This window comes from Aedes aegypti, chromosome 2 (genome assembly GCF_002204515.2).
Source record: "Aedes aegypti strain LVP_AGWG chromosome 2, AaegL5.0 Primary Assembly, whole genome shotgun sequence".
NCBI classification, from domain to species: domain Eukaryota; kingdom Metazoa; phylum Arthropoda; class Insecta; order Diptera; family Culicidae; genus Aedes; species Aedes aegypti.
This window is the reverse complement of record NC_035108.1, coordinates 272580382-272608215: the sequence shown is the minus strand read 5'-3', so window position 1 is coordinate 272608215 and position 27834 is coordinate 272580382. Positions and strand designations below refer to the sequence as shown.

Sequence of the window (27834 nt, the reverse complement as noted above, 5' to 3'; positions counted from 1 at the left end):
GATTTCCTTCTATGGACCTAATGAAACCTATTGTGTCGTTGTTAATTGCTGCTTTAACACTACCCAATCAGTCCTCAAAAGGAGCTTCGATAAACTCTTTCTCATCCAGTAACGCTGCTTCAAGGATTAGCAATTTCGGGTAGCTTGAATTACTCAGATTGTACCGTAGCGGGCGTCGGTACCGAATGTTGTTCACAACGAAAAGTCTTTGACGCACTTTAACCATCAGAATGTAGTGTACCGAATTGATGCTTGCATTCCGATATGTTCTGACGTCGATATTAATAAGTCAAAGGTCGTTCGCGTTCGTAAGCTGGTATGCGCTGACCTTGCATACCTTATACCTCAACCAAAAAATTGAGCCCAAATCGCAAATGTTTTTCGCTAATAGATTGAAGGCTGATTTCAGCAACCGCTTTAAGTGATCCATCGTGAACAGGTGACGAATTCTCGAAAAACAAATGAAAAATTACTCATGGAGCAACTTGTTTGAAGACATGGGTCCTCCAAGAATTTCATATGGTTTCAGATCGACAAGTACAATAGTTCTCCTGATATTTTTATGTTTTGATTATGGTGTACATTATCCTTAATAAGAGTTCGTGGAGCAAATCCATCAAAAGACGTTAGATTGAGATTCCGTTAGCGTTACTTAGGCTCAAAGCTAGGGGAGCTTGACCCATTCGTTCTAATATATTTTGAGCAAAGGCCATGCTTAGCTTGAGAATTTCAAATTTTCTGGGGCTGACATTTTCTACGACGGCTGAGGCCCCAATAGCCCCCCTTCGTTTACGCCAATATGTTTAACCCTTATTCTCTTGATACGTTTTGAGCATTCGAAAAACGACTAAATTTTCTAAATTTTACTACTAATGCAACCTGTCATGTCTTTATTTTTCATATGTGATGCAGCGAGAAATTTTTTTCACATGTGTAAAATGGTTTATAAATATTGATTCCAACATGTTAATCTTCAAGATTCATTGAAAAAAGTATGACATTTTTAGTCACATTGGTCACATTCCGGAAGTCTCCCGGTAACTTGGGTCCCATGGGGAAGTGGCTATGCATGGACTAGTAATGAGACGCGGTTTGCGACATATCAGTATTCAAGATTTTATGAATCAAGTATGTTGTAGACCAATTCAAACGTTTTTGGCCATATTAGCCACATCCCGGAAATCTTCCATGCCCTTAATTATTTCGGGAAAGTTATCATAAACGTAATAGTTATGAAACAAGGCTTGTGACATTTTTTTTTACTTTTGCTGGCTCTACGTCCTTCAAGACATGACCTGCGCCACAATGTTACGCCAACTAACTCGGTCCATGGCTCGGTCAAACCACCAAGCTTGTTGCGCTCCCCTTCGTCTTGTACCGGCCGGATTTGAGGTGAACACCATTTTTGCGGGATTGTTGACCGGTATTCTCACAACCTGTCCCGCCCATCGTAACCTTCCAGCTTTGGCGACTTTCTGGATATTGGGTTCACCGTAGAGTTGCGTAAGCTCGTGGTTCATTCTTCTCCTCCATACGCCGTTCTCACATACTCCGCCGAAGATCGTCCTAAGCACACGTCGTTCAAAAACTTCTAGCTCTTGCAGGTCCTCTTCGAGCATTGTACCTGCCTCATGCCCGTTGAGGACTACCGGTCTTATTAGCGTCTTGTACATGGTACACTTAGTACGGAAGTGAAGTTTACCAGACCGCAAGGTCTTGTAGAGTCCGTAGTAAGCACGACTTCCGGCAACGATACGTCTTCGAATTTCTCTGCTGCAGTTGTTATCCGGCGTTATCAATGATCCGAGGTAGACAAATTCGTCCACCACCTCGAACTCATCCCCGTCGATCATCACGCGTCTGCCAATGCGAGCTCTATCGCGCTCGGTTCCTCCAGGCAGCAGATATTTCGTCTTTGACGTATTTACCTTCAATCCAACCCGATCTGCTTCACGTTTCAGCCTGGTATACTGTTCAGAAACCACCTGGAACGTTCTTCCGACAATGTCCACGTCGTCAGCAAAGCAGATGAACTGGCTGGATTTATTGAAGATAGTGCCTCGCATATTGAAGCCCGCCCGTTTCATAACACCTTCTAGCGCAATATTGAACAGGAGGCAGGAAAGACCATCGCCTTGTCAAAGTCCTTTGCGTGTTTCAAACGGGTCCGATAATGCACCCGATATCTTCACACAGCACTGTACACTATCCATCATTGCTTTGATCAGTCTAGTCAGTTTCCCGGGAAAACCATTCTCGTCCATAATCTTCCATAGCTCTTCGCGGTCGATGGTATCATAGGACGCTTTGAAATCGATGAATAGGTGGTGCGTAGGGACTTGATATTCGCGACATTTTTGGAGGATCTGTCGCAACATATAGATTTGGTCTGTTGTCGATCGCCCGTCCACAAAACCGGCTTGATAACTTCCCACAAATCTGCTTGCCAGTGGCGATAGACGGCGGAAGATGATCTGGGAAAGCACTTTACAGGCTGCGTTGAGAATGGTGATCGCTCGATAGTTCTCACATTCTAACTTGTCACCCTTTTTGTATATTGGGTATATTATTCCCTCCTTCCACTCCTCCGGTAGCTGTTTCATATCCCAGATCCTGGCTATCAATCGGTGCAGACAAGTGGCCAACCTGTCCGGGCCCATTTTAATAAGTTCCGCTCCAATACCATCCTTTCCAGCTGCTTTGTTGTTCTTGAGCTGTTTGATAGCATCCTTAACTTCGCCTATTGTGGGAGTTGGCACGTCTCCCTCATCCACCGTACTGATGAAGCCATTCCTCCTGCTGTCCTGATCTTCCTCCTCTGCGCCGTTTAGGGGTACATCGTAGTGCTGCTTCTACCTTTCGATCACCTCACGTTCGTCAAGATACCTCCATCCTTATCCCGGCACATTTCGGCTCGCGGCACAAAGCTTTTGCGGGATGCATTGAGTTTCTTGTAGAACTTACGTGTTTCTTGAGAACGATACAGCTGCTCCATCTCTTCGCACTCCAACTCTTCCAGGCGGCGCTTTTTATCCCGGAATAGATGGGTTTGCTGTCTTCGCTTCTGTTTGTATCGTTCCACGTTTTGACGGGTGCCTTGCTGCAGCATCATCGCCCGCGCTGCATTCTTCTCATCCAAAACCGTCTGACACTCCTCGTCGAACCAACCGTTCCGTCGATTTCCTTCCACGAACCCAATGGCACCTTCCGCTGCGTTGTTAATGGTTGCTTTGAGACTACTCCAGCAGTCCTCAAGAGGGGCTTCGGTGAGCTCTCCCTCTTCCGGCAACGCTGCCTCAAGGCTTTGCGCGTATTGTGACATATCAATCTTCAAGATTTTATGGATAATGTATGTTGGAGACTATTTCAAGCATTTTTGATCACTTTGACCACATTCTAGAAGTCTTCCGGGATTCTGAATTAATTTTCTGTGATTTTTTTTTTTCAAATGATTGTTTCTGAAGGAATCATTGGAATAACTTTTGGAAAATTTAGCGTAGGTAGGTACACATATTTGTTTTCCTGTTATCTGAATGAATATCTGGTAAAATTCATAAAATCCGTGAATAATAACATAGAAGATTACTGAAACAATTCCTGGAGAAATCCAAGGAACATATTTTGAACGAAAATTGGAAAAGAATTCTTGGAGTAAAATTATTGTAGGGTCTGTAGTTGCGAATTATAAAAGTAACGATTTGAAATAATCGCTTGAACTGAGGTCAACGGAAATTTCATCTGTTTCACTCCTCTGTATACAACTCCTGTTGAGATCCTTGATCTGATGAATGCGATCTTTACTAAGTCTACAAGTATCGTTGACGGTTTTCTTGATAAATTCATAGCGATTCTTAATAGATTTAAGCGGATGCTATATAAAATTAGCTAAATATCAGGAAAAATGCTTCTGTTAGCAGAATTAATAACAAACATCCTCAATTATTTCGTTTATCGCGCAAATCTTGTTGCATAGTTTTTCTTTGCCTGATTGCTCTTCAATTACAGCCTGCTTATGATTCAATTTACGGTTTCGTACGCGATAAGTGCCGCGCGCAATTCTTCCACATCTGAATGGATATCGAAATTAACTGACCGCTCCTTCACGGCAGGCAGCACTAGAAGAAGATAATGAATCGATGCCGGTAGATGATGGTAGATGACCGCAGCCACTTCTTGTCTGCTTCGATCGGTGACTGCTGATGCGGTATTTGATCGAATGAGTTTGATGAATATCATACGCTCATCCTCGTGTGCAATATTGATTAATCACAGCCGACAATTGGCGTGTATATATGCATGGCAAACATCTCAATTGTGGTCTTGTAAAAATGAAGTTTGCTGAAGCAAAATTGGTCTCTCGGTGATCGACACCAATTGATAGTGGCGTTTTCTCAATACTGTACAACGAGTGCGCAGCATCGACCAGACACATGTACAAGAGGCTGCTATTGAAAAGTCTTAAGACCACAAGATCGATCAATTGATCAATTGCGCTGTGCGGAACGACTTATAGTATCAAGCACTATAAAATAGTCAGAGCTATTTGAGATAAGGAGTCATTGACTGCAAAGGTGACGATTTTTTAAAGTTCAAATGCAGTTCAAAACCATTCCAAATTGAATCCAATCCAATCCAATCCATCCAAACCCAAATCCATTCCAAATCATATCAATTTATGTCAGTTTAGCAATGCTCCGTTCCGTATAGACTGCAACATTTGCTACATTCTTCATCAAACGACACTTTTACTAAAGCCCACCACCCTTTCTTCTCCCCCTTACAGCGTCCCGATTTTCAAAAACCTCCCGGAGGACACGCTCGGCAAGATTTCCGATGTGCTGGAAGAGTGCTACTACCAGAAGGGCGACTACATCATCCGCCAGGGGGCCCGTGGCGACACCTTCTTCATCATCTCCAAGGGTCAGGTGCGCGTGACGATCCGACAGCCGGACACCCAGGAGGAAAAGTTCATCCGCACCCTCGGCAAGGGCGACTTCTTCGGCGAGAAGGCACTGCAAGGGTAAGAACGTCTCATTAGTTGGACAATGATCATTGGTAGCAGTGATTCATCTACGTTTCTTCCTCACAGGGATGACTTGCGAACGGCCAACATCATTTGCGATTCGCCCGAAGGCGTTACCTGCTTGGTCATCGATCGCGACACCTTCAACCAGCTGATATCCAACTTGGATGAAATCAAGAACCGCTATAACGATGACGCCGTCAGTGAAAAGAAGAAGTAAGTATATGAGGTTGATGGGTAGCTCGGGCATAGAATTATAAGTGTGGTAATTTTGCGTCTAATCGAAAGCATTCTCACTTGAGGAGTCGTGAGTATATTACGTTACAATCGATACGATCACAATGATCACGATCTAAATGAATAACCGCTATATCCACACTAGGATCTACGAGGAGTTCCGAGATGTACGACTAACGGATCTGCGCGTGATCGCCACACTTGGCGTGGGAGGTTTCGGCCGCGTTGAGCTGGTTCAGCTGGCCCAAGACAAGGCACGATCGTTCGCCTTGAAGCAGATGAAGAAGTCTCAGATCGTCGAGACTCGTCAACAGCAGCACATCATGTCTGAAAAGGAGATCATGAGCGAGGCAAACTCGGACTTCATCGTGAAGTTGTTCAAGACCTTCAAGGATCGCAAGTATCTGTACATGCTGATGGAGAGCTGCCTGGGCGGTGAACTCTGGACCATTCTGCGCGATCGTGGACACTTCGACGATGGAACGACACGCTTCTACACTGCTTGCGTCGTGGAGGCATTCGATTATCTGCACTCGCGTAACATCATCTATCGGGATTTGAAACCGGAAAACCTTCTGTTGGACGTATCCGGATACGTAAAGTTGGTAGACTTTGGATTTGCTAAGAAACTTCAATCAGGTAGATCTTAGATTGAATTTGGGTAAAGTGAGGTGAGAGGTATGTAACTCGAATTGTATTTGCAGGACGTAAAACCTGGACATTCTGCGGAACACCGGAATACGTAGCACCGGAAGTGATCCTCAATCGGGGCCATGACATCAGTGCGGACTATTGGTCACTTGGCGTGTTAATGTTTGAACTTTTAACTGGTATGCTTGGTTTATTTTTATCTGTATCATGAACGTTGAGCATTATTCCGCCACTTTTTCTCTTTAGGCACTCCTCCCTTCACCGGAGCCGATCCGATGCGCACTTATAACATTATCCTAAAGGGAATCGACGCAATTGAGTTCCCCCGTAACATCACCCGCAATGCCAGTGTCCTCATCAAGAAACTGTGCCGAGATAATCCAACGGAGCGACTGGGATATCAACGGGGTGGAATTAGTGAAATACAGAAGCATAAGTAATGCCATCTCATAGCATCGCTACGAGACTCGATATGATCAATCTCTTATTCATTCCAGATGGTTCGATGGGTTCTATTGGGAGGGTCTACGGAATCGCAGCCTTCCGCCGCCGATCCTACCGAAGGTTCAGAGCGTAGTTGATACCGCCAACTTTGACGACTACCCGGCCGATCCCGACGGTCCACCACCAGATGATCTTTCCGGATGGGATGAAGATTTCTAGAAAAATCGTGCCTTTTCCTCGACCTTTCATTCTCTATGTTTCTTCGTTAGGACAGATCAAATTCGGCTTGCCCTCTTTCATCAACCAAACCCCAACCCAAGACCGAGACAAGCCTTATTATGTGACTATATTATAGATTTTAGCACATTCGTTCGTATGCTAGTATGTGGAAAATTGTCGTGTTGATTCGAATATTACCATCAAGCCCAAGAACTGTAGATGTACGGCAACCTGAACCCCCAACGGTAGGAATGATTCTTCGAGCCATAAATTCAAATTATGTACGTGCAAAAATTGAAGTGAAATATTCTTCTCACAAGTAGCACAGTTGATTGACAACGAAACGATTGAAGGTTGCGTGAGAGATAGATTATTGGAATGTGTCTTCCTAATCGTAATTTAACCTGTAAACCATTTTTATAAGAACTATTTATCCTCCTGAAAAGAAAAAGAGAACATTTATCCGTGCTATATTTTAATGTGTTAAACTTCCAATTTTCAATGAATAAAAAAAGCCTTCCGCGCAAATATCTAACATCCGAGAGTAACTTGCAGCAACGGTAAAAAAGCCGTTTGACTACATACAATGTCGTCTTCTCTTGCCTAATGTAAATCATTGATTTCTTCTTGTTTTTTTTTTCCTGTTATAAAATAATTTGATTTCTGTTTTTGTATAAATTGTACATAAAAAAACACCATTTTTTATTAGAGTCAAACTGGAACGAATCAAAGAAAACAAGTGGATGGCCGAACACAATTTATTAACTTTTATTGTTTTTTTTTTTAATTCTGGTTAAAAATCAGAGACATCAAGATGGTAACAAATAAAACACACCAACGCTTACAGCAGAAGTAGAGTTATTCAATCCGAAATTGCTGATATATTATTCGTTTTGCCGATGCGAAATAGTAAAAATAAAATGGAAATTCCACAAGTTATATGCATGATCATAGCTAGAAGAGGCAATGGGTACCAGACTTAAATATCTTACACGGCAAAAATCATTCCAACATTAAATTCAATTGAGCTTGAGCTTGAGCTCGATTGCCCGCCCGTCGTTGCTACTCCAGTACCGCCAGATTGATTTTTTGAGACTAACAGCGCTGATGATCTTCTATTTTTAGGCAACAATGGCGCCTGCCACGTCAGAATGCTGACCAATGAGGCGAAGTGGATGATGCATTAAACTGGCTCCCACAGTAGACCGGATATACCCCTGCATCTACGCCAGTTCATGCGGGAAGATGTAGGGGTGGTAAATTTATGGCAGAGAGGCTAGCTGTTTGGTTAGCAGGCTGCCTATTAGAGTGGTTCAAAAAATCGTTTTTGCCTTACACCGCTCATTCGATTCAAGATCAAATTCTGAGGGTCCTTCCAAAATTTGAGCTCATTCGGATAAATATTGAGACTGCACAAGCCCTACAAAGTTTATATTGGAATTACTATGGGAAAACTAAGCAAATCATTCAATCGGTTATAGTGTTTGCACATGCGCTCTTGGGGATTAGAGGTACGTTGATATGTAAGATACATTCATCAACTACAACTTTGCCGAATACCTATTTCAAATCGGACGTCTCAGTAATTAGTTATTGGTTTATATCTTGTCGCAAATTCTTCTGCAGTACTCATTTATCTTCTGAACAGGCAACATTGAAAGGGACGGGCCTGGGATTGAACCCATAACCTTCTGCTTATGAAGCAGAAGTGATAGCTATTAGACCACCAACCCCGTCAATTGAAACGTTAAATTAAATTCTTCCAAAAACTTAAAAAAATCTTCCTTATTCTTGTTTACGGTGGATCCAACTTTTGATCGAATTGTCATTTCTTTACAAATCCGTGTTCCAATTGAGCAGGAAACCCAATGGTGTAGGAACAGGAGGGCCAGGCTCTTAAGAAAATTTAAAACAGCCTATACTTAAATTCCTCTAGAAATATCTACGGTGGCTTCAGTAATCTCTTGGACATTGGCTACATATGTGTCGATAATTAGTCAAATAATTTTGTTTGATTTTTTCATACTTTGTTGTATCTACTTTGTTGAATGTGAAATTCACATTCAGAAAGTCAAACATTCTTTTTCATCTTCAAATTGATTGCGAATCTTCCCAAATTCAGCAATATTTTTTCCCCTTTCAAAAATTCAATATTTCGATCGGTCACAAAAATAATTGAACATCGACAAATACCGAAATATTTCATTGAAATTTATCTCTAAATTCCTTCAAATACGGTTCTCAAAAATTTTTATAGAAATTCTTTAGTGAAGTTCTCTGGAAATTCTGCTTCAAATCCCCGGATTTTAAAAGAAATAGAAGTGTTTTTGAAATGTCTACTGCATATTTGGTTTCGAATTTTCTGTGAAAATTCAGGAGTTAATTTGTTGAAAACCCCAAGGAATACACATGCTTCCGAATCTAGCATAGCCGTAAAAGATTTCGTGAAGATATATTTTGCAAAATAACTGGGAAGGGCAGTTTTCTGCTAGAAATTCATTACGATATCCCTTAAATCAATTTGTAACGTTCCGTTCTGTTCCTAAAGCTGACGGCTTTAGCGCCACCTTCTATAAAAGAAGGACCGTTAGCTCTGCTCAATTACCCGGATGAGACCTCCTGACTCAGGGCAGGTCAATGTTCGAAAAGAACTGAAGTTGCACTTCAACACTCGCAAACGTCTGTAGCCAATCAACCCAATCTGTACTTACCAATATTCAATTTCAACTAGATCTACTAAAAAAACTAACGATCTCTCGATAGACTACCAAAAAAGGGAAAAGAATCACTATAAAAGGTATAAACCAATCTAAAATTCAATTAATTTTATTACGTGACTCGAAATTGTGAAGGCTTGAACTAAATTTGAAGTAGGTTTATTTATACAACATTAATTACCGATCGCGATAACAAAAGCGGTCGAATTTATCGAGTTTATTGCGTAAACTCTAAGAAAACTACTTTTTTATTAAATTCAGGAAAACCTACTATTTCCTAATCGTGACGTCACGTAATTTCTTTAGGCTTGGTATTTTCTAATTATGCTAATTGGTTTTATAATTTTAGTCTTCAAGAGCAAATATGGACCGGTCTAACCTTATCGTTTCCTTGCGCAACGATTTTCCCGCGTCGGACGTCCCTCGACGACGTAACTCGTCAGCGAAGAGGTGTATTGTGGCTCAAAACCTACCTTCGTCGTCACCAAGTGGTGTGTCGGAACAACCTAAGTGGTTCGCGCGCTGGCGTGTGTGTCGGGGTATAGATGTCCCCTAGCGAAGTGGAGTGAAGCCGTTCTAGGTGTCTCGGCTACGCCACGCGACTTATTGACTGGCGATCCCACTTTCGAATTTCGTAGAAGGTGTTTCACAACAACGACGACAACCAATTTCCGTTGGGTAGGCCAAACGACGATACTGTAGGAATCGGTTTGCGTCCACGATGCTCGAAGTCCGAAAGAACGTGAATCCGGACTCTAGGCTGGCCCAAAACGGCCCTATACTTGCCGCCCACGTTGCTTGGGCTTTTATCTCCTGCACAACGCGGATTAGATTTACCAATTTGCTCACTAATTAACGAAATAGGCTTACCTGAACTCAATATTCCAACTTAATTAATGTGAGGATTTCTCTAACTCACTATTCACGCTCGACAAATTCAACGCTAAACACAAAAAAGCACACAAATTAAATTAACAACACTTAAATAACTTTAAACGATCGAAAACTCACTTCAAATTTAGTACAATAACGATTACTTATTAACTTTTCAATAGTAATATCACTCCGACAAAAATCAACTACTCGATTCGAAGCACTCCACAATAATGATTTGACCGACGCGCCCTAGATTGGTTTCAACCTAATTTCTGCGACGCAATTTCCACCCATTGGTCGATTATAGAGAGAGCATTTAACTAAAGCATCATTATAGTCATTGTTTTAGAGTTTTCTACCTGGGTTGATTCTCTACGACGCAATTAATTTCTCTACTGCGCAATAAATTTGAAATTGATATATTTCGTTTTGTTTTCATTATCAAAACCTAGGTGGCGCAGGTTTGGTTCTTGTCTTCGATTCGCTTATAAGATCTGACAGCAAAACACAAAATACAGTAGCTGGCAGCATAATAACTGACAGCATACAAAAGCTCGATAGCTGACAGCATATTAACTGACAGCAAAATTCAAAACAGACACGGATAAAAACAAACGCTTCATAATGGGTTCACAATGATCTTACATTCTTGCTGCCCCACGTTGGAGAATGTAAGATCATTGTGAACCCATTATGAAGCGTTTGTTTTTATCCGTGTCTGTTTTGAATTTTGCTGTCAGTTAATATGCTGTCAGCTATCGAGCTTTTGTATGCTGTCAGTTATTATGCTGCCAGCTACTGTATTTTGTGTTTTGCTGTCAGATCTTATAAGCGAATCGAAGACAAGAACCAAACCTGCGCCACCTAGGTTTTGATAATGAAAACAAAACGAAATATATCAATTTCAAATTTATTGCGCAGTAGAGAAATTAATTGCGTCGTAGAGAATCAACCCAGGTAGAAAACTCTAAAACAATGACTATAATGATGCTTTAGTTAAATGCTCTCTCTATAATCGACCAATGGGTGGAAATTGCGTCGCAGAAATTAGGTTGAAACCAATCTAGGGCGCGTCGGTCAAATCATTATTGTGGAGTGCTTCGAATCGAGTAGTTGATTTTTGTCGGAGTGATATTACTATTGAAAAGTTAATAAGTAATCGTTATTGTACTAAATTTGAAGTGAGTTTTCGATCGTTTAAAGTTATTTAAGTGTTGTTAATTTAATTTGTGTGCTTTTTTGTGTTTAGCGTTGAATTTGTCGAGCGTGAATAGTGAGTTAGAGAAATCCTCACATTAATTAAGTTGGAATATTGAGTTCAGGTAAGCCTATTTCGTTAATTAGTGAGCAAATTGGTAAATCTAATCCGCGTTGTGCAGGAGATAAAAGCCCAAGCAACGTGGGCGGCAAGTATAGGGCCGTTTTGGGCCAGCCTAGAGTCCGGATTCACGTTCTTTCGGACTTCGAGCATCGTGGACGCAAACCGATTCCTACAGTATCGTCGTTTGGCCTACCCAACGGAAATTGGTTGTCGTCGTTGTTGTGAAACACCTTCTACGAAATTCGAAAGTGGGATCGCCAGTCAATAAGTCGCGTGGCGTAGCCGAGACACCTAGAACGGCTTCACTCCACTTCGCTAGGGGACATCTATACCCCGACACACACGCCAGCGCGCGAACCACTTAGGTTGTTCCGACACACCACTTGGTGACGACGAAGGTAGGTTTTGAGCCACAATACACCTCTTCGCTGACGAGCTACGTCGTCGAGGGACGTCCGACGCGGGAAAATCGTTGCGCAAGGAAACGATAAGGTTAGACCGGTCCATATTTGCTCTTGAAGACTAAAATTATAAAACCAAATAGCATAATTAGAAAATACCAAGCCTAAAGAAATTACGTGACGTCACGATTAGGAAATAGTAGGTTTTCCTGAATTTAATAAAAAAGTAGTTTTCTTAGAGTTTACGCAATAAACTCGATAAATTCGACCGCTTTTGTTATCGCGATCGGTAATTAATGTTGTATAAATAAACCTACTTCAAATTTAGTTCAAGCCTTCACAATTTCGAGTCACGTAATAAAATTAATTGAATTTTAGATTGGTTTATACCTTTTATAGTGATTCTTTTCCCTTTTTTGGTAGTCTATCGAGAGATAGTTAGTTTTTTTAGTAGATCTAGTTGAAATTGAATATTGGTAAGTACAGATTGGGTTGATTGGCTACAGACGTTTGCGAGTGTTGAAGTGCAACTTCAGTTCTTTTCGAACATTGACCTGCCCTGAGTCAGGAGGTCTCATCCGGGTAATTGAGCAGAGCTAACGGTCCTTCTTTTATAGAAGGTGGCGCTAAAGCCGTCAGCTTTAGGAACAGAACGGAACGTTACATTTTGGCGCCCAACGTGGGGCCTGAGAGTTGTTTAGGAATTGCCAATTTTGATATTTCGTATTTGGGTCGAATCAGTTAGTTTGTAAATTGGATTGAAGACCCTTAGTTAGGATAAATTTTTCGAATTGGTTGATTGAATAATCAGTCTGATTGGAATTTAGGAACAAATTTGATTTAGTTTATTAGTTTTGGTTGGTTTGTTTAGAGATAATTCTTGAATTCGGATTTTGTATATAATATTGATTAGAATTTATAGGTTAGTTGTATATACTTTGAATTAGATTGGTCTTACATCATTTTTTTTTGAACTATATTACTTTTTAATTGAATTACTTATTTTTCTGCTGTCATTTTTGCGGTTGTCAAAATATTGGTGAAGGGTTGATTGGAAGTGCCTTATTAAATTGAATTTGATCTGATAAGTGATAATTGTGTTTTGAAATGGATTGGTATCGAATTTATGCAGACGACCTCGATGAGGAAGAGCTGGATTACGAGCTGGCTATTCGAGCGTGTCCTCTCGTAGGCGGCCAGGAGACTCGTAGAAGGGAACTGAGGAACCTTCTTCGGGATCCAGATTCGTCGAAAGCCTTGGTGGTTTCTGATCGCATGATGCAGGCGAACCTCGAGATTGTTCCGTACAAGCTGCAAGAAATTGAAAGGATTATGATTGAAGAACCTAACAGGAGTATGCTTTCGAGATTGGTTCTTTACCATCAGAGAATCCGTCGTTGCGTGCCACGTAATCCGGTTGAATTCGACAATCGTAGGCTCTTGTTGGACACGGTTGCTGATTTAGCCCGGAGGTACTTCCATTTGGATTTCCGCACGATGGAAACTCCAGGACCGCAGGATGATGCGAATAATCCCGGACCAGACAGTGATGCATTCCATCTTTGGCGTACGACTGCGTCCCAGCAGCAATCTACAGGGGCGATTCCTCGTGCGGCAAGGCCATCCGTTCCGGAGTTCGTGCAGTCACCACCGCAGTTAGTTTCATCTCTCAATTTCAACTTCCAGAATCCGCAACAGGGTGGTATTCCGACTTTCAGTCGAGCTCCAGAGGTACTGGACAATCAGCAGAATTTCACACGTCCACCACAGCCAGTTCAATCGCGTCCGGTTGGTACTCAGTATGCTCAGAGGGGCGACGAAGTACGTCAGTCGTCAAGAATAACCGCTGAAAATGTAAATATGGATGAATACGTGCATTGTTCACAAATTGAGGCTTATGTGAAGAGATGTGTTGAACAGATGACGCAACAAGGTACCAGATACTCGATGGGACAGGACAATTTGGTCAACAATTTGGCTGATGAAGTCGCGCAAGTGCGTTTCGCAGATTATGAACCAGTACATACCCAGAGAAACAGGGCAAACCAACCACAGCAGTCCATTTTACGTGAACCTAGTCCGCCTCTTCAACTCAGTGGTCCTCGTCCAGATGCTAGAAGCACACCGAGACAAAATCTCGCGAATACATACCGAGTATTCCCAGCAGAAGGAAATCGCTTTGATCCAATACAGTTTGGAAATATCCCTAATCACAGATCGACTATAGATTCACCGGGTTTACGGAGATACCAAGCTGACGTTGATAGTTATCGTGGTAATTCGTATTCTCGACGACAACCTCATCAACAGTGTGCGATAATCGAGAAGTGGCCTAAATTTACCGGCGATACGAATTCTGTACCGGTGACCGACTTCTTGAAGCAAATAGATATTCTCTGTAGGTCGTATGACATTAACAAACAGGAACTTCGTATGCATGCCCATCTTTTGTTTAAGGACAACGCCTACGTTTGGTACACTACGTATGAAGAGAAATTCAACTCGTGGGAATCACTGGAAGTTTACCTCAAAATGAGATACGACAATCCAAATCGGGACAGACTGATACGCGAAGAAATGCGTAATCGTAAGCAGCGGCCGAACGAGGTTTTCAGTGCTTTCCTGGCCGATATGGAGATGTTGGCTCAGCGTATGATTCGAAAAATGTCAGAAGCTGAGAAATTCGAGATGATCGTTGAAAATATGAAACTCTCGTACAAGCGGCGTTTAGCATTGGAGCCAATTCAGTCCATAGACCATTTGGCTCAGATGTGCTACAAGTTTGACGCGCTTGAAAGCAATTTGTATCAGGTCTACAGTCAATCCAAGTCTGTACACCATGTCGCCTTAGAAGACGAAGGAAATGAGGATTATTTGGATACGACAGAAGCCGATGTATGTGCGCTGCGATCAAAGATGCTGCAGAACCGAAACAACATTCCTGGGAAAATCAATTCGGAGACGAAGTCTTCAAATGATCAGAAGATTGCAGAAATGACTTGTTGGAACTGTAATGCTACAGGTCATCTGTGGCGAGACTGTGACAAAAGGAAAAGAATTTTCTGTCATATTTGCGGAATGATGGACACCACGGCGTTTAGGTGTCCAAACCATCATAATCTTCGGTCCGTGGACGAAGAATCAAAAAACGAGTAGTTGAGGACGATTCAGGGAATCATTGTCCTCCTACGAGTGATTTAAGGATTCCCAACACCAACTTTTCGTATTTCCGACGAGTCTTTCAGATAAACACTTCCGTTTCTAGATGTCCACATTTAAAAGTTCGAATCCTTTCCGAAGAACTTGAAGGTTTGGCAGATACCGGAGCCAGTATTTCAATAATTAGCGCACTAGACTTGATAGAAAAGCTAGGACTGGAAATTCATCCGATTCCACTGCAAGTTAAAACTGCTGATGGAACCGGTTATCACTGCCAAGGATACGCCAACGTACCTTTTTCAATAGGGAATGTAACTCATGTACTTCCCACGATCATTGTTCCAGAGATTACCAAAAATCTAATATTGGGTATGGACTTTCTTGATAAGTTTGGCTTTCGCTTGACAGCTTCTGGAAATGATTCAACTCTCTGCCGTCTCCCAGATGAAAACGAGCCAAAAGTTAATCAAATTGATTTGTGCTTCGTGGAAGAATACTTTGGAAATACCGCTGAGACAATATGCTTTGAACTACAACCGTGTGAACTGATCGAGAAGCCCAGTATTGAGTTAGACGAAAGTTTAGAAATGCCCACAGTGGAGATTCCTGAATCTCATATTACAAAAGCAAATGATTTACAAACTGAACACAATTTGAGCGATCCAGAACGTCAACTCTTGTTCGAAGCGGTTCAGACTCTTCCAGCAACCAAAGAAGGTCAATTGGGAAGAACCTCTCTGTTAAAACACAAAATTGAGTTAGTCCCCGGAGCCAAACCAAAGAAATTTCCATCCTATCGTTGGTCTCCAGCAGTTGAAGGCGTAATTGATGCTGAAGTTGACAGAATGAAAAAGTTAGGCGTCATTGAAGAATGTCCTCAAGCCGTAGATTTCCTGAACCCTCTGTTGCCTATTAAAAAGGCCAATGGAAAATGGCGTATTTGCCTTGATTCGCGAAGGTTGAACCAATTCACCAAAAGAGATGAGTTCCCTTTTCCGAATATGATGGCCATACTACAGAGAATTCCGAAATCCAAATATTTCACTGTAATCGATCTTAGTGAATCCTATTATCAGGTTTCACTAGACGAATCTTCAAAGAACATGACAGCATTTCGGACTGCGAAGAATCTATACCGGTTTAACGTAATGCCGTTTGGCTTATCCAATGCTCCGGCGACCATGGCTCGCCTTATGACGCGAGTATTGGGCCACGATTTGGAACCAAAAGTTTATGTCTACCTCGATGACATAATCATCGTTTCTAATAGTTTTGAGGAACACCTTGAACTGATTAGAGAAGTAGCTCGGAGACTTCGTAATGCGGGTCTCACGATAAATTTACAAAAAAGTAAATTTTGTCAGACGAAGATCCGATATTTGGGGTACGTGCTTTCAGAAGATGGCTTATCCATGGACATAAGTAAGATTCAGCCTGTTCTGGAATATCCCGTGCCAAAGACGATTAAGGACATCAGGCGACTCCTCGGATTGGCTGGATTTTATCAAAAATTCATACCCAATTACTCAGAAGTCACCACTCCCATCTCCGATCTCTTGAAAAAGAATCGAAAAAAGTTCACTTGGACTGAAGAGGCTGATGCAGCTTTACGAAAACTGAAAACTCTTCTCGTAACAGCACCAGTTCTCTCGAACCCGGATTTCACGAAAACGTTTATTATTGAGACCGATAGTTCGGATCTTGCGATAGGAGCGGTACTCACTCAGAACGTTGATGGTGAGAGGCGGCCGATCGCTTACTTTTCTAAGAAGCTTTCAAGTACTCAGCGTCGGTATAGTGCGACGGAAAGAGAGTGCCTTGCTGTCCTCTTAAGCATAGAAAACTTCAAGCATTTCGTTGAAGGTTCGCAGTTTATCGTACAGACGGATGCGATGAGCCTCACTTTCCTACGTAACATGTCCATTGAGAGCAAATCGCCCAGAATTGCACGCTGGGCATTGAAACTGTCGAAATACGATCTGTTATTGCAGTATCGCAAAGGGAGCGAAAATATTCCGGCAGATGCTCTGTCAAGAGCGGTTAATACCGTAGAAATAACCTTAGCTGATCCTTATATAACCCAGCTGAAGCAAATGATCGAGAAGTTTCCCGAAAAGTATCGAGACTTCACTATCAAAGACGGAAAACTGTACAAATTTGTCACTAATACTTCATTTATAGAAGACAACAGTTTCAGATGGAAATACGTGGTTCCGTTCAATGAAAGACCCGAAATTATACGTAGGGTTCATGAAGAAGCCCACCTTGGTCCAGTGAAAACGTTAGCAAAAATTCGTGAACGGTTCTATTGGCCACGTATGGCATCTGAAGTAAAAAGGTTCTGTTTCCGATGTGAAGTCTGTCGTGAATCGAAAGTCCCTAACTTGAACATGACTCCTCGATGCGGAAAACCAAAACTGTGTTCGCGTCCGTGGGAGCTAATCTCATTAGACTTTCTCGGACCATATCCACGCAGCAGGAGAGGAAACGTTTGGATATTGGTGGTCAGCGACTTCTTTTCAAAATTTGTAATGGTACAATGTATGCGAACAGCAACTGCGCAATCAGTGTGTGCCTTCGTCGAAAACATGGTTTTCAACCTATTTGGGACACCTGCCATATGTATCACCGATAATGCACAGGTGTTTAAAGGCGAACTGTTCACAAAACTATTGCAAAAATATTCGGTTACTCACTGGAATCTTTCCGTGTACCATCCAGCACCAAATCCGACCGAACGTGTTAATCGGGTGATCGTCACCGCGATTCGTTGTTCGCTTAACAGCAAAAAGGATCACCGGGACTGGGATGAATCCGTGCACCAGATCGCGAAAGCGATTAGGACGAACGTACACGACAGTACGGGATACACGCCGTACTTCGTCAACTTTGGTCGCAATATGGTGAGCAGCGGAGATGAATATGAGCTCCTTAGACGCATTCAGGACAACCGAAACTCTGAGGACCTAAAACGAGAAACAAGCAATTTATTTAATATTGTACGAGAAAAACTCATGAAAGCCTATAAGAGGTACAGTACGCCGTATAATTTACGAGCTAATGCCAAGCATCACTTCTCAGTTGGAGATGTTGTGTATAAAAAGGAAATGCACCTTTCCAATAAGCAGAAAAACTTCGTAGGCAAATTTGGAAACAAATTTAGCAAGGTTCGAGTGCGAGAAGTACTCGGAACCAACACTTATGTGGTAGAGGATCTAACTGGAAACAAGATCCCTGGCAGCTACCACGGATCTTTTCTGAAACGAGCATAAAAAAAACCAGCTATGACGGTGCATCCGCCGATGCACAAAAACAAGCCACAATGAACAAAAATAATCAGAGAGGTGTAAGGCAATAATCCAACGTCGAGATGTCCTATAGTGTTTCCTCCGTTGTTGATAAGTTAGGTACCATTAGATAAAATCATTCAATTAGATAGAATATCCTTTAGTTTTCGTCTTGAGTCACTTTTGTCGCAAATTGGTTGGATGAGGAATCATCAGGTTGACCACTTTCCTTTTCACACCCAAACTTTCTCCGAATATAAACAACCTCTAATAGCACTATTTCACTTGATACATACCTCATTCAATAGTCCAGTCGCTTGCCTCCTTCAATCGATCCATAGATTTCCCTTTGTTTTTACCAAATTTCACAGATTTCTCCATAAATTTCATGATTTTGTTCGATTCACTATCCAAATTTGTTTTGATTACGTTTCACTTTCCCTTTCGTTTGACAATAGCCCGGCTAATCATCACCCCCACCCGATTTATTTTGACAGATCCGTTTAACAGCATTCTCATAACGTCAAATAACTCACAGCATAGATTAACATATCATTTGGTCCAAATTATGTACGTGGCAAACTAGTGTACAGTTTAAGATTTTTTTCAGATTGGAATCTGAGTGAAAGTAGAGTTAGTTTAATGAATGCTCAGATGTTTCTGAGGTAATTCGGTTGTATGTTTAACTTTGATGATTAGGATTCTCAGACGTTTCTGAGGTAGATTTAGTAAGACATATAGTAAGGATATGGTTCTCAGATCTTTCTGAGGTAAATTGGATTTAGTAGATAAAGTTTGTTCTCAGATATTTTTGAGGTGTTACATTGGAATTAGTCTAGATAGTTTGGTAGATATGATATGAATAGGATAAAAGCCACTACATATGGATCAGAGATTCCGAAATAGTTTTCATTCCATCTAATTGATACAGTTTCATTTTGATTCTTCATTCAATCAACGTTTGTTATGTCGTGTTAGTGATCTTGGTAAATATTAGACTAGTTTTGTTTAGTATAAAAATTTCGAAATCTTCAATTTCAAAATTTTTATTTGGTTAGGATGGGCGAGAATGTAAGATCATTGTGAACCCATTATGAAGCGTTTGTTTTTATCCGTGTCTGTTTTGAATTTTGCTGTCAGTTAATATGCTGTCAGCTATCGAGCTTTTGTATGCTGTCAGTTATTATGCTGCCAGCTACTGTATTTTGTGTTTTGCTGTCAGATCTTATAAGCGAATCGAAGACAAGAACCAAACCTGCGCCACCTAGGTTTTGATAATGAAAACAAAACGAAATATATCAATTTCAAATTTATTGCGCAGTAGAGAAATTAATTGCGTCGTAGAGAATCAACCCAGGTAGAAAACTCTAAAACAATGACTATAATGATGCTTTAGTTAAATGCTCTCTCTATAATCGACCAATGGGTGGAAATTGCGTCGCAGAAATTAGGTTGAAACCAATCTAGGGCGCGTCGGTCAAATCATTATTGTGGAGTGCTTCGAATCGAGTAGTTGATTTTTGTCGGAGTGATATTACTATTGAAAAGTTAATAAGTAATCGTTATTGTACTAAATTTGAAGTGAGTTTTCGATCGTTTAAAGTTATTTAAGTGTTGTTAATTTAATTTGTGTGCTTTTTTGTGTTTAGCGTTGAATTTGTCGAGCGTGAATAGTGAGTTAGAGAAATCCTCACATTAATTAAGTTGGAATATTGAGTTCAGGTAAGCCTATTTCGTTAATTAGTGAGCAAATTGGTAAATCTAATCCGCGTTGTGCAGGAGATAAAAGCCCAAGCAACGTGGGCGGCAAGTATAGGGCCGTTTTGGGCCAGCCTAGAGTCCGGATTCACGTTCTTTCGGACTTCGAGCATCGTGGACGCAAACCGATTCCTACAGTATCGTCGTTTGGCCTACCCAACGGAAATTGGTTGTCGTCGTTGTTGTGAAACACCTTCTACGAAATTCGAAAGTGGGATCGCCAGTCAATAAGTCGCGTGGCGTAGCCGAGACACCTAGAACGGCTTCACTCCACTTCGCTAGGGGACATCTATACCCCGACACACACGCCAGCGCGCGAACCACTTAGGTTGTTCCGACACACCACTTGGTGACGACGAAGGTAGGTTTTGAGCCACAATACACCTCTTCGCTGACGAGTTACGTCGTCGAGGGACGTCCGACGCGGGAAAATCGTTGCGCAAGGAAACGATAAGGTTAGACCGGTCCATATTTGCTCTTGAAGACAAAAATTATAAAACCAATTAGCATAATTAGAAAATACCAAGCCTAAAGAAATTACGTGACGTCACGATTAGGAAATAGTAGGTTTTCCTGAATTTAATAAAAAAGTAGTTTTCTTAGAGTTTACGCAATAAACTCGATAAATTCGACCGCTTTTGTTATCGCGATCGGTAATTAATGTTGTATAAATAAACCTACTTCAAATTTAGTTCAAGCCTTCACAATTTCGAGTCACGTAATAAAATTAATTGAATTTTAGATTGGTTTATACCTTTTATAGTGATTCTTTTCCCTTTTTTGGTAGTCTATCGAGAGATAGTTAGTTTTTTTAGTAGATCTAGTTGAAATTGAATATTGGTAAGTACAGATTGGGTTGATTGGCTACAGACGTTTGCGAGTGTTGAAGTGCAACTTCAGTTCTTTTCGAACATTGACCTGCCCTGAGTCAGGAGGTCTCATCCGGGTAATTGAGCAGAGCTAACGGTCCTTCTTTTATAGAAGGTGGCGCTAAAGCCGTCAGCTTTAGGAACAGAACGGAACGTTACAAATTCTGGAGGAATTGTTTCAGCTATTTTTGGCATAATTGCATTCTTGTGTAATTCCAGAGCGGCATTCCAGAGAATTCCTGGAAGAATTCGGAAGAATCCATAATTCAGAGGAAAAAAATTTTGCTAGATTTTTAGGAGATTTGTTTGAAAGGTTCTGTTGGAAGATAATTATTAAAGCATTCCTCAAAAAAGTTCCGCGAGAAATCTGAAGAGAAACTTTAAGAGGAACTTGTGCAGAATTTGCGACAAAAAAAAATCAATCCTGGAGACAATTCTAATGAGACTCGTACAATGTCTTGAGAAACCCTGCAGTAATTCAAAAAAATCCTGAACAAATTATTAAAAAAAACGGCTGTATGATATTTTCAACTAACAATTGGAATGTTATGTAATAAGTAGATTGAGGGCTCTGCTGGAGAAACTTTTAAAAGAATTTCTTAAGTATTTTGTGGCGGAATCGTTATAGAGATTTTTCTAACAATCTGATATAAATTATTTGAGAAATATTCTGATGAGATCAGTAAACCTTTCGAAACAACAAAAAATCTTTTGAATTTTAACTACGGGATTAGTTTAAATAATTTTCTGTGGGAATCCGAAGTGAAACTCAGTGAAAACTGATAACAAAATCCTTGGAGAAAGTACTGAAAAATATGGAAATAACTCATTAAGAGCTTACCTTGGGAATTCTCAGAGGGATCCCTTAAAAGCACATAGTTGAATACACATAAAAGTGCGTGGAATAAAAATTCTTTGGAAGATATTTTGAAAGATTTTTTACTGGACTATCAATCAACAAATCAATTTATTTTTTTCTGTACTTAAAATTGAAATTTATAAATATCGCTGATGTACAGCGATATGAGACAAATAAAATCAGTACAAATCTATGCAAACTACGAAATTTGTAAAAATCATAATTATTGCGAGCGACATAAAACAATAATTTGCTGGGCCCCCTAGGCCCCTTGCAGAAAAAAAATCATAGGTACAGCAATGAGGAGACCTGTCGAAATTGGAACATGACGTCACTCTTGTTCATAGGCACTCCAGGGTCCTCCTCTTTCATTGATCCGCATCTTTGAGTAGGACAACATTTAAAAACTGTGTTGATACTTCTTCGCGAATAACCTGGAAATTTGAGGTATATCCGTGAAAAAGTTCAAGTCTAAACGCCAAAACGTTGGATATTGAAAAAAATATAGTGGTTAGATTTCCCGTTAGACTGAAAAGCTAGGTAATAAGGTGCTTCTCTGAAAAAATCAAACAAATCGGTTTAGTTGTCTCCAAGAAACACAAAAACTACAAGATTTTTTTAAGGTGAGATATTTTAGAAACAATTTCAAAGATTGCACTGAAACTTCAAAGGTACAAATCTCGTGAAGGAAGCATCCAAGAACATTGCCATCAGAAATCTTAAAAAAAGAAGATCGGAACCGTTTTCTCCAGTTTAGCGCCTTTGAAAACCTGAGTAGGGGCACAAGGCGGCCATTGTGGCGGCCATCTTTGGATTCCGAGATGTTTCACCTTAAGTTTTCAAGCTTTCTGGAGTGGTATCCAACACATCAACTCTCATTACTCAAAAATAGTACTCTCATCAAAGTATTGTTTCAAAAAGCGAATGACCAACAAGAACAGGGCAAATGTACTGTTAGGATAGGCAATATCCGAACCCTGTTCGTTCGACCAAACGGGCCGAACCCACTAAGCGATGAACTGTCATCCAAACACGAGCGCAAAAGTGTGCGCGCCTTTTCTCAGTACAGTTTCCATTCAATCGTTGTTGCGAGAAGTTCGCCTGAATAAATACCGATTTATAGTTTGTAAATTCGCGTGTTCCGCGTTTCATTTCCGGTATCACTGCCTCCCTACATCCCATTAGGTTATGGGCCCAGTGATCGAGACTACCGGAAAAGTGTAAAAGTTATCGAAAAGTGCGAAAATGGACCGTGAAGGAGAAGTCGCTCGAGTGCCACAGTTCGACGGGTCGAACTATCCACAGTGGAAGTTCCGGATGTCGGTTCTCCTGCAGGAGCACGAGCTCCAGGAGTGTATCGAAGTGGATCTGGTGGAAGTTGACGAGTTGAAGGTGAAAGAAGAGGATTCTGCTGCCGTCCGGGATGCGAAATCGAAAGCAGTCGAGAAGCGGGCGAAAAAGGATCGCCGCTGCAAGTCGCTGCTGATTTCGCGAATCAGCGACAACATGTTGGAGTACATCCAAGACAAAGAGTCGCCGAAAGACGTGTGGTGTGCGTTGGAACGAGTTTTTCAACGCAAAAGAATTGCAAGTCGGCTCCACTTGCAAAAGAAGCTGCTGACACTTCGACACGGTGGTGGTTGTTTGCAAGACCACTTTCTCACGTTCGAGCGGATTGTCCGGGAGTATAAATCGACCGGTGCGAAGCTGGAGGACATCGATATAGTGTGCTATTTGCTGCTAACGTTGGGTCCGGAGTTTGCAACCGTCGTTACCGCCCTGGAAACAATGCCAGAGGACAAGTTGTCCTTGGATTTTGTGAAGTGCAGATTGCTTGATGAGGAAATCAAGCGCAGCAGTGGTGAAAGTGCACGATCGCGTGATTCGGGTGTCGATGCTGCCGCATTCAGTGGTGTCGGTTCGAAGCAGCAAAAGAAGAAGAAGAGTGTTAAGTGGAAGTGCTTCGGATGCAATCGCGAAGGGCATAAAATTGCCGATTGTCCGGAGAAGAGAAGCAATGAGAAGAAGAAGGAATCGAAGAAAACAAGTGCGCATCTGGGAAAAAGCGAAAAGAGTGTTTGCTTCCTCAGTGGTGAGAGTGCAGGTTTGCGGAAATCGAGTTGGATCATCGACTCAGGATCGCCGGAGCATCTGACGAACGATCGGAAGCTATTCAAGAAGCTGTTTCCGATGAAGGAACCAATGCACATCTCGGTGGCAAAGGAAGGTGAGTCCATCGTTGCCAAAGAGTATGGTGACGTGGATGTGTTTGCCGCAGCGAGGGGTAAGTCCATTCCAATTACGCTTAAGAAGGTTCTTTTCATTCCGGAAGCGCGAGTGAACTTGTTATCCGTCCGGAAGGTGGAAATGGCTGGACTAAAAGTTGTTTTCGCGAATGACATCGTCACTATCGAGCGTGAATCGAAAGTTATCGCAGTTGGCGAGCGTCGCGGTAAACTGTATGAACTAGACTTCCATCGGGAAAAACCGTCTGAATCAGTACTCTATTCGTGCGGTCGCGTGCCAAAAGAACTTGAGTTGTGGCATCGTCGTTATGGGCACTTATGCGCGAAAAACTTAAAAGTGCTGATGGATAACGAGATGGTCGACGGGATATGTGCTAAACCGAAGAAATCCGGCGATGAATTCGTTTGTGAACCATGTCTCGCCGGTAGACAAACGCGTAAACCGTTCGCAGTGCGCGAGGACAGACAGACGAAGCGTGTTTTGGAACTTGTCCATTCGGACGTTTGTGGTCCCGTGACGTCGATTGGGATCGAAGGCGAAAGGTATTTTGTTACTTTCGTCGATGACTGGAGCCGGTTTACAGTCGTGTTCCTAATGAACTCAAAGGACGAAGTGATGGACAAATTCGAAGAGTATGAAGCGTTAGTGAATGCGAAGTTCGGGAAACGCATTTCGCGGTTGCGCTGCGATAACGGTGGCGAGTACGTCGGTCGCGAGTTTCGAAAGTTCTGCAAGAAGAAGGGGATAAAAATCGAGTACACCGTCCCCTACTCTCCAGAGCAGAACGGTGTAAGCGAGCGAATGAACCGTACGCTCGTGGAAAAGGTTCGTTCTATGCTCGAAGACTGCGGTATTGGGAAGGAATTCTGGGGTCCTGCGATCCAGACTGCGGCATTCCTGGTGAATCGCAGCCCTGCTAGTGCGATCGGTCAACGGAAAACACCGTACGAAGTTTGGAAAGGTAATCGACCTAATGTTCGTGGTCTGCGTGCGTTCGGTGCGGTGGTCCACGTTCACATCCCTAAGGAACGTAGGAAGAAGATGGATGCGAAGTCCTGGAAGGGGATTTTCGTGGGGTATGCTCCCTGCGGATACCGAGTGTGGGATCCCAAACAGAAGAAGATCGTTGTTGCGCGAGACGTTGTGTTTGTGGAGAATGCAACGAAGATGAGTTCGGAAGTGGACACGAAACCTGAACGTAGTGCTGACGTGTTTCCGATCCGGGCGATTCGGGAAGATTCCGATATGGATAGTGATGCCGAAGGTGAAGAAGTTTCCGATGAATCAAGTGACGATGCGGGTAATTCGGATGAAGAGTCGGACGAAAGCGATGCGTACGAAAGCGGCGGAGATGACCAGTACGATAGTTGTGGCGACAGAACGATCCGAGGAGCCGAATCTGAAGAGCAAGCGGAAGCAGAATCGCCGGGGCGCCGATCCGGCCGAAGCCGGGCCACCGGAGTGGCATAAGAACTACGAGATGAACTACACGGGATTTGCGCTGAATGCTACAAGCTTCGTCGACAACTTGCCAAGCTCGCTGGCAGAAATGAAGAAGAGACCAGATTGGGATAAGTGGCAAGCAGCGGTTCACGAAGAGATGGATTCCCTCGAGCGGAACCAAACGTGGACACTTGTCAAGTTACCCGAGGGGAGAGTGCCTATTACGTGCAAGTGGCTGTTTAAAGTGAAGCATAACGAAGGTGACGGAGAAGAGCGGTATAAAGCCAGACTCATGGCTCGTGGATTTAGTCAGAAACAAGGTTTTGACTATGCAGAAACCTATTCTCCTGTTGCTCGGTTGGACACCGTTCGAGTTGTGTTGGCAGTTGCGAACGAGTACAGGATGGCAGTGCATCAGATGGATGTGAAGACTGCCTTCCTCAACGGGCATTTGGAAGAGGACATCTATATGACCCAACCAGAAGGCTTCGAACATGGTAAACATCTGGTGTGTCGACTGTATGGCCTGAAACAGGCATCAAGGGCCTGGAATGCGAGAATCCACAGCTTCGTCGAACGATTGGGATTTCGTCGAAGTTTAAGCGACCCGTGTCTATACGTGAAGGGTTCCGGATGCAACCAAGTTATCCTGGTATTGTACGTGGATGATTTGCTTGTAGTTGGTCGTCAGCTGAAGGCGGTTAAAGTGGTGAAGCGTTGCCTGGCCGCAGAGTTCGAGATGACGGACATAGGAGAGGTTCGGACGTTTCTCGGCATGAGGATTGACCGGGACACCGAGCAAAGGTCCCTCCGGATCAGTCAAAAGGGATTTTTGGAGAATTTGCTTCGTCGTTTCAACATGCAAGACTGCAAGGCTGCATCAACACCTACCGAGTGCCGCCTGCGCCTGAAGAAAGGAGAAGAAGCTGAACGTACTGACAAACCGTACCGAGAGTTGATCGGCTGTCTCACGTACGTTACTTTGACGCCAAGGCCGGACTTGTGCGCGGCAGTTAGCTACCTGAGCCAGTTTCAGAGCTGCCCTACGGAAGTGCACTGGATGCATGCGAAGAGAGTACTGCGGTACATTAAAGGGACGCTGGATTTGGGACTGGTGTTCGCGGCAAAGGAGTCGGCACCGGTGATCGAAGCATTCGCCGATGCGGATTGGGCGAACGACCCTGTGGATAGGCGTTCGCTTACGGGATTCGTTTTCGGGTATGTGGTTCAACTGTTAGTTGGCTTACCAGAAAGCAATCGACCATCTCACTGTCTTCGACGGAAGCGGAGCTGGTGGCTCTGAGTACGGCTGTATGTCACGGAATTTGGCTGGAGCGTCTACTCAAGGATTTGGCGATCGAACCGGAGCGTCCGGTTGTCTATCACGAAGATAATCAATCAACGATTAGGGTGGTAGATGAAGAGCGTGGTACCGGTCGCTTGAAGCACGTTGATGTAAAGCATCGATTCGTCCGTGAAGAGATTCAGCGGGGGCGTATAGTAGTTCGTTACATCCATACCGGTGAGCAGATAGCCGATATCATGACAAAGGGGTTGCCGGTAAGTGTGTTCCAGAAGCATCGAGCCAGCCTGGGTTTGGCTAGTTCCGGACATTGAGCCGGGATGTTAGGATAGGCAATATCCGAACCCTGTTCGTTCGACCAAACGGGCCGAACCCACTAAGCGATGAGCTGTCATCCAAACACGAGCGCAAAAGTGTGCGCGCCTTTTCTCAGTACAGTTTCCATTCAATCGTTGTTGCGAGAAGTTCGCCTGAATAAATACCGATTTATAGTTTGTAAATTCGCGTGTTCCGCGTTTCATTTCCGGTATCACTGCCTCTCTACATCCCATTATGTACCATTACAAAATAATAAAATAATTGTTTTAAGCAGCTTTAAGATTAAATATGATGAAAATTATTCGTCTACTTGTATCATTTTTGCATCTTACATAATATAAAAATATCACATAATAATTTATTTATGCGAAATATGTCAAAACACACTACCTCCACTATTGGAGCTACCTCCACTAAGGGAGCGTTTGCCCTAATATATTCAGAAATATTCTAAATCAATACAGTACCAGAATTATAACCTAACTGACAAATGTAAACGAATTGAGTTTTATTCACCTAACAGTTTCTTAAAAATAACGGTTTTCACGAAATAAGTGAGAAAAACATAAAGGCGCATTTGATATTCTCTTTCGATATTTACGAACTCTGATGTCAATTTCGCCCATCTTCCCTCCCTGCGGTAACCGGGCGCATCTGAGATTGATGGTGGTAAGCTCCATCGAAGTTAATACGCGATCGGCG

General features: G+C 42.4%; 1 protein-coding gene across 2 annotated transcripts in view; it reads left to right on the top strand.

Annotated features, from left to right (window-relative positions):
- LOC5569682 (cGMP-dependent protein kinase, isozyme 2 forms cD4/T1/T3A/T3B) overlaps positions 1-7420 on the top strand; it is a 360786-nt gene extending 353366 nt beyond the window's left edge. For both annotated transcript variants that reach the window (XM_021845098.1, XM_021845097.1), the window contains 6 exons: positions 4784-5020; positions 5090-5239; positions 5406-5899; positions 5965-6090; positions 6158-6347; positions 6409-7420. In XM_021845098.1, coding sequence (XP_021700790.1) covers positions 4784-5020; positions 5090-5239; positions 5406-5899; positions 5965-6090; positions 6158-6347; positions 6409-6574 — 1363 coding nt within the window. In that variant the 3' untranslated portion in view covers positions 6575-7420. The remainder of the gene's footprint in view (positions 1-4783; positions 5021-5089; positions 5240-5405; positions 5900-5964; positions 6091-6157; positions 6348-6408) is intronic.
- The last annotated feature ends 20414 nt before the right edge of the window (positions 7421-27834 follow it).